Raw genomic sequence first — 8,314 nt, 5'->3', positions numbered from 1 at the left:
TATATCTGGTGGGAGTTGCCAAATCCAGAACACTGTCACAATGCAATACTCATCGATACTAGGCATGGCTAGTGTTCTCTCATCCGTCATCTTCTTCTGGAATGATTAATCTGGAAAGTAAATGTAAAAACCCTAGAACTCGTTCCTCTATCGGAATCAAAACATCATGCGAGAAAAGAAAAAGGAGATGGGTGCCGATAACGCCAATGTCACGTAAAATGCAAACTCTTTCGCAGTATAATTCCGACCCTTTAAATGATGCATAGATTTATATTATTGAGTAATTTTCAAATAGCTTGTAGAAATTCGTATCAGAGTTTTATATTTATTCTGCTCGTGAAATGTTTTGCCACTTAATATACTCGCTTTTCGAATCACGCTCTTGTTATTCTGCCTGATAGGAACACCATGCATCCGTTACCAGGTTCTTGTGGATACCATGGACCATGAAATAATCATGCAATCGGTTTCTAATCATTTTCAAACTGGTTGTGAATAAAAGAAATGTCCGTTTGTATCTGGTGAAGAAAGTAAGAAATTAAGAATTTCGGCTGGTTTAACTGGGAATCTTTGAACCGTTTTAAGCACAAGTAACTGCCTATAATCGCAAGTCGGTCCCATGTATATAGGGAATCCAGTAGAATATGGGACTGTTTTGCGATTATGGGTTGTTAACATGTATTTTCATAGACCAGTGGCAGGCCGAGTCGGGCGCATCTAGTTGCCAGGATGGTGTGCTATGTGTGTGGGACACATTTAGGTTCACTAGTCGTATGGGACGACAATACTGGAGATCAGAGTGTATGTAAAGAGAGTGAAGACAACTGTCATGATTATCTGTCAGTAATATTCCAAACGAACAAACAACCTCTCAAAATACATGGATTTGACTCGTTTGGAATGACACTGACAAATAATCATTGTTCCAATTTTGACAGTGTCGTCACTCTCCTTATATGCACTCAGCTGGAGATGTAGCTCGGGAAGTCAGGCTTGACTGTTCCAATTCACAACTAAGTCCGAAGATTATGCCACCTGGTTCGGTAATTTGAAACTACGGAAATCAAATGTGAATCGTTCGTTTCCCACTTGTGGTGGCGGAAAAGTGGTTCGGTCCGGGGAATCGTAATGGGCCAGCTAACGAAAACAAACATCGAAGCACAGCGAGTTGGTGTTAAAGCTCTATCTTTGATCCTAGTGCTGCAGGATTTTGCCAACATTTATACTATTTTTATTCAAAAAAAGTATCACGTGAACATTATGTATATGAACTTCTAAATTTGGTAATTGTTACGAATCACACTCGGCCTGGCCTTGGGTACAAGATAATAACTGCTTGATCTTCCACGAGCATGGTCCTGCCGGAGTGTTTGCCTCGCCCGATACCGGGGCAGCCTGTCCTGGCGAGGCTGCCTCTTGTGAATAGGAACCGCTGAACATTCCGATGAGGGTATGTCTAACGGTATTACCGACGGAGCCGATCGCTACACTACCAGCAGTAGCTGCGATTTGAACAATTAATCCAAGTGCCTGGTTGGGAGCTACCATTGGTGCAGCGACAGCCGAGTGTGACGCAGGCTGGACCATCGGCTAACTCGATTCCGGCGAAGTGGAGCGGCTGCAATTGGTGCGGACCTATGAAGCGATGTATATAATTTCAAAGACATCTGCAATGCGGAACAGTGCTGTGCCGGACAAGTGTGAATGCTAGCATTTCATTTGTATGAATGAAGCTTGGTGTCCGTGCACGGAACTGAAATGGATCGGATAGGTGTAAATGCTCTGTGACGCTTTGAGTGGCTTGATATACATAATAAACGGGTTCAACCTGCACGGGGGTTCAATTGCTCTTGGTCAACCATGGCAAGTGTCTGATTCACATATGACCTGACAAGCAGTCTAATCGTGTAGTACCTTATCTTCTGGCAATCCTATATTACTGGATGGCAAGGGAATGATTTGTTGGTAGTCAATTCCTGGTTAAGTTCCAAGCTTATATAGAAAATCAGAAAAAAAAATTAAACAAGATTTGACAGTAAATTTATTCACTCAATTGTTTAGATTCACTAGTGAATGTTGTATATTATGATTCACCACATTGATTGCAGTGTTGCCGATAATTTAATCTGAAATATTTAAAACAGTGCTGCCGAAGTGAATATTTCGTGTCCCACCATTCTTGATTTGGTGAAAATAATATTCAACATTCTTGCAATTTGAAATTTTTAAAAAATATTTCGAGATCAGGAATCGGTTTTCCACGAATTTGTTCTTAAAAATGTAAACTCTTTTGATTAAAAATAAGAAAATTGGTGGTTAGGTCGGACGAGAAAGGTCTATTAAGAAGAATCAAAACTGCACAGAGCCGGGAGTCTGAAAAATAATAAAACACCAAACTGTTAGAAGCATTTTATAATTTTTACCTTGCCAACAGCATTCGCGGCAGTATCTATACTATTTGGTAATTAATGTTTGAACTGATCATGGTGACAGTAGCTTTTACTAGCCCGCGTCCTTTTCCACAATTTCTATATAGTAAGACTTAATAAGAATGTAGATATATGGCATCTAGGTAAACATTACAATATTCTCCAATAAAGTTTGAATCGGTTGTGTCACTGGAGCCGGAATATTAACTAGAATCAGAATTCCGGCGCATTTCCAGCTAAACTTTGCTGGTCTGGTTGTTGAAAACTGGAAAATCCAGTTAGCGTATTTTCTCTTGTTCTAAACACTGTAATCACGTCGGAAGCCGTGCGCATGTTTCGTACAATGATGCGCTTTAATGCGCACTACTTCCGACGTGATGGATTAGCACTAAACACGTGAAAAAATAATTTTCGCTGGTTCGATTTTCCAGTTTTCAACTGTAACGATAATATCTGCTTCCACCTGTTATGTATAACAGTTTCGAAAAATAACATTTGTATCAGGTTAAAACTAGTTTCTTGAAAGCGTAACGATGAGTAACGCAATCAGAAGGTAAATTAAATAAACATCAGCGAGAAGCTGAGTATTCTTGGTCGAGACGTGAAGCGAAGCAGTTTGTTTTTTTAATTAGTGCGATAGCCGAAATCCTGGTTTTCTCCTGCGATCCGCCTTTGTCAGCCTGGATTGGTTCAGCCATCTTCAACCGAGGAAGCTCCGGATAAGTTGTTGAGGTAAGCTGGGGCGACATTATGGAACCATTTCGAATCGTCTTTTTCATACAAGCTTGCATACAATAAACCTTTCGTTTCGAGATGCGCAATGCCACCCCTGGAGTCTTCCAGAGTCTAGGGATCGGCAAACTTACAGTGTCAGTTTTGATATTGGCCTTAATTGCCAAGATACGGAAAAAACGCATTTAAAAATAAAAATTGTCCACGCGGGATATTCTTTTGTTCTTTTTATAAAGTAGTGTGATTTTAGATAATCGCGCCAGTGGCATCACATTTTGGGCTTTCATAGTGCACATCGTTAGTAGGGTGGTTCCAAAATAGTGATTTTAAAAATAATAAAATGAAACAAAAAAAAAAATATGTATATAAAATTAAAACGCCATTTTCTTTGAAGGCTACGTTTTAAACTCTTTTGTTTTAATAGACGTATTGTTTTTTATTAACAAAGAAAAAAACGTGGATATAAAAGGTACTAAGAGTACCTTTTATATTCACGTCTTTCTCTTTTAAGACAAAACAAAGGATTGCTTTGGATTCAACTGACACATACGAAGTACGGAAGCCGCCAAAGGGTGAAAGCATTTAAAAGCAGGACTCAACAAGTGTTACAAAAAAAGATGGGTGGGTAATGTCTGCGACATAACTGGAGAGATGTAGAATACATAAGGAACACGTTCTTCAAATATGTTGATACTCATTGGAATTTTCGGACAAAAGGTGATTTGGGCGAGGAATATTTCAAATTATTCTATACAAAAACGATGGTGGTCCTGAAAATGACCGTTTTTGTTGGCGTTGTTGGCCTTGGTGAGGGAGATGGCTAACGATGAAATGAATTGTTAGCATGAGGAAGTCGCATAGTACTGACCAATGGCAGAACAGATAATAATTGATTCCTGAAAATCATTTTTTCTTTATTCATGTAAATTATTCGTGGTCACAATAAAAAAGGTGGGTGGGTATTGTCTGTGACATAACTGGAGCGTCGTGACTTAAATTCGAGACGTTTAATTACGGCTGAACTTTATAAGCTTAGCTCGACTTTGAAATCCTGCACAATCTTACGAATCAGACGCTGGTAGGGCCATTTTGTTTGCTACTAGCACGGAGCTGCACAAAAAAATCATTTAATGCAGTTAGTTCACGGAGACTGCCAAAAAGCTCGAATAGAAGCATGCGACTTCAACGTTTCTCTTAAACACATGCAATTGAAGCAACACTGATCACTAGAGGGATGGTGAGCGTACACGCACATTCGTTTTTGTTATACTGATAATAGCAGCAGAAAGGAATGGAAAAGCAGTGCACGAAACGAGCGAGAGGATAATTTAAATTTTTGTTCCGTGTGCAAGCTACTTCTTTCCACACAACGTATTATGTTGCTTGTTGAAAATTTGTTACACATCTTAAAATGAAAGTTTCAGTTTAACTCTCACTAGAACACAATTGATTGGTCCTGAAAAGAACCGTTGCATTTATTGTAATTTACGCCCACTCCCCGCGGACACTGTGAGCCAGTTTGATTTCCTTTGCGAGAAAGTTACGTACTTGGCGCACTATTTTGTATCCTCAAACAAACCGACCAAGTAGGCAACACTGGCTTCATTACGGCTGAGTTTTGTAAGCGTAGCTCGACTTTTAAGTAATACACAACCTTACGAACCAGACGCTGGAATGTTAGCCAGCGGATTAGTTGCTCCGTTGCCCTTTAGTTGGGGGCGAAATACTGGCATTACGACAGTTCCTGATCGGTAGTTGGTTGCGATGGGCCACCAGTAGATGGGGCACTTTTTTGGACCGTCATCATTGCCAACTGCTTTTCTCCGGTGGAGTGGCAGCTTGCTAGTGCTTGAACGAATACGAATGATGAGAAAAACCGACCGACCAATATTCATATATGAACACACGAGAAAGCACTACTATCGCTCGTTTTCGTGCCATTCCTGTGCCTTTCCTTTCCGTTCGGCTACCAATACTAGCATAACCAAAACGAATATTCTGTCTTTCCATCGCCTTCAATCTAGTGGCCAGTGCTAGCAAACTTGCATGTTCAGTTTTTCAATAACAACATTCCAACAATATTTTCAAAGAATGTTGCAGATTTGAAAAGAAGGAAGGAAAAGATTTTCACAAATTTAAATTCTTTTGTGTTATTTGTTAGCGCTGATAAAGGCTATTTAGTTGGCTACTAGCAAGGAGCTGCACAAACAAATAGATTTATGCAGTTAATCAACGGAGGCTGCCAAATAGTTCGAATAAAAGCATGCGACTAGTGTACTTTGCACGTTCTATATTTTATCAATACTAGAGAGGATCAATAAAATAATTCAAATTGTAATAGCGACATGCAATTGTGGCAACACTGGCCATGGGATGGTGGGAGAATACGCACATTCGTTTTGGTTATGATGGTATTAGCAGCAGAAAGGAATGGGAAAGCAGTGCACGAAAACGAGCGAGAGAGGATAATTTAAATTCTCTTTCTTTCTTTCCACACATCGTATTTCTTATATAGCTTTCTGAAAATTATTTGTTATGCACCATAAAATGTAAATTTCAGTTTAACTCTTATTAGAACACAATTAATTGGTCCTGTAAAGAACCGTTTATTGTTTTATTGCGGGAGCATAATTCAGACGCACTCCCCGCGAACACGGTGAGCCAGTTTAATGTATTTGGCCTGAAGGCGCACTATTTTGCATCCTCGAACAAACCTACCAAGTAGGCATCGTTGGCTTCTCGGGGCATCATTACGACTGAGCTTTGTAAGCGTAGCTCGACTTTGCAGTCCTGCACAATCTCACGCTGGAACGATAGCCTACATATTAGTTGCTCTGTTGCCCTTTAGTTGGGGCGAAATTCTTGCAGGGCGACAGATCCTGATCGGGTTGCGATGAGGCACTTTTTTCGACCGTCGTCATCGCCAACTGCTTTGCTTCGGTGGACTGGCTGCTTGCTAGTGCTTGAACGAATACGAATGATGAAAAAAACCGACCGACAGATATTTATATAATCGCGCTAATATGCACTACTATCGCTTTCTCGCTCGTTCTCGTGCCGTGCATGAGCCTTTCCTTTCCGTCCGGCTTCTAATGGCCTAACCAAAGGAACATGCCGTCTTTCCCCCACCAACTGCTCTCGTCAAGCAACCCAATGCGAATAATCATAGGAACAAACATGTAGTGGACCTATATATAAACTTTTCATTATTTTATTGTTCGGTTGGTCCACCATATTGACGGCTCTGTGCGGGATGGGTTGAAAATTTTTTCACTTTTCCGAGTCGTTTTCGAAAGATTTTTCAAAACACTATGTTTTGTTATTAGTGCATGTTATACATACTTCAAATTTTAATACAGCATAGAGGAACATATTTTCAACAAATTGGCCTAAAAATCAAATCATTCTGTTAAGTATGATAAAAGTTATTAACGTTCAAAATCTGACGCGGCGCCGTAGCCGATATTTTGAAACGGGACCCCTATATTGAAAGCTTAAATGTATTCTACATTAAAAAAAATAAAAAGGGAAGCTGCAGTTAATTAGGTGACCCTAAAACAAAAGAGCATAACCAAGGTGAGCCACAATTTTTTTCAATACAATTTTAAATATTTATCGCGATTCTAAATTTGATGCTTGGGAATATTGTCGATTTTTTATTCGTTTCATATATATTTAAATTTTATTGATTTTAAAAGGCTCAAATGAGCATCTCAAGCGAACCTTTCCGCAAAGGATGTTCCTTTACGGAATGGGCGGAGCGATTAGATTATTTTTTTATTGATAACAAGGTACCGGAGGATGACAAAAAGGCTCATTTTATTGCCTTGTCTGGACCAGCTGTTTATACAGAATTAAAATTAATTTATCCCAATAGCACTTTGAATGCAGCATCTTTTAGTGATATTGTTACAAAATTAAGAGCACGGTTTGATAAAACAAAGTCAGACTTAATACAACGTCTGAAATTTAACAACAGAGCATAGCAGCCGAATGAATCCTTGGAGGATTTCGTTTTAGCCTTAAAGCTCCAAGCCGAATTTTGCTCTTTCGGAAATTTTAAAGAAGCTGCCATTATTGACAGAATTATTTCGGGTGTACCAATGGGTTGCGAAAAAAATTAATTAATGAAAACATGGTATCCCTTGAAGCGACCGAACGTTTTTTGACGACGTGGGAGATGGCGGATACGAACGCCAAAAGTTTCGCAGCAAACGTTCCGGTTGAACAAGACAGAATCGCTTCTCATAGTGATGTGAATAAATACAGCTCTCATTTAAACAAATTAAAAAACGTATACAATTCGGCAAGAAGGCATAATAATTATTCCAACGTGCAACGAAATGAAGTTCAGAGAAGTAATGTGAGAAGTCGACTAGGTTATTTTTTTTCATAAAACGTTTATTTGACACGGCATTTGCAAAAGCTTTTTTACGCCGGGGTTTTTTTTACATAACATGTTACAAAGGTTCTTAAGACTATCGACTAGGTTATATATAAAAATAAATTCCCTTGTAATAAGGATAGTCATTTCAAGCCAGCAGGATGGTATGAAAACGAGGACAGGAGGCGGTCTGATTATTCACAGATGATTTGCGATTACTGTGGTGTCAAAGGGCACATAAAAAGAAAGTGTTTCAAGCTAAAGAATACGCAGCGCGGCGGGGTGAAATTCGTTGATGATTTTGAACAATCAGGATCTAGTCAAGGAGGTTTAAGTAAGGTTTTCGGCAGGATGCGAGCGAATGAGTCGGCGAGTGACGAGGAAGATAGAGATACAGGTGACATACATAATGCATGCAACTTTCTTATATAAATAACATAAATAACCCTTGCATAGTAAACGTCAAAATTGAACAAAAAATGATACAAATGGAAATAGATTGTGGTTCGTCTGTTTCGGTAATGAGTAAACATCAATACTATTCAAGCTTTAATACGCCGCTTTTGAAAAGTTTCAAGAAATTGGTTGTCGTTAAAGGGAATAAATTGAAAATAGAGGGAGAAGCAAATGTTTTGGTAGAATTCAGAGGTAAACAAGCCCAACTTAAACTGTTTTTTTTATCTTAAATACGTTTATTTAGGCCCAAATGCTTTAGCTTAACGAGGCCGATAATTCATTTTTTTTAATTACATGTCACATGTTAGTGGGG

The 8,314-nt window shown here is 39.1% G+C and overlaps 1 protein-coding gene across 1 annotated transcript; it reads right to left on the bottom strand.

Annotated features, from left to right (window-relative positions):
- Positions 1-1,290: 1,290 nt before the first annotated feature.
- On the bottom strand, positions 1,291-1,587 carry LOC131695025 (coiled-coil-helix-coiled-coil-helix domain-containing protein 2-like). Its single transcript, XM_058983558.1, has one exon. The coding sequence runs from the start codon at positions 1,585-1,587 to the stop codon at positions 1,291-1,293; it is 297 nt and encodes a 98-aa protein (XP_058839541.1).
- Between the last annotated feature and the right edge of the window lie 6,727 nt (positions 1,588-8,314).

The sequence above is a fragment of the Topomyia yanbarensis genome, unplaced genomic scaffold (assembly GCF_030247195.1).
Source record: "Topomyia yanbarensis strain Yona2022 unplaced genomic scaffold, ASM3024719v1 HiC_scaffold_24, whole genome shotgun sequence".
NCBI lineage: Eukaryota > Metazoa > Arthropoda > Insecta > Diptera > Culicidae > Topomyia > Topomyia yanbarensis.
The sequence above is the reverse complement of the archived record's forward strand: the minus strand, read 5'-3'. Positions and strand labels throughout refer to the sequence as shown.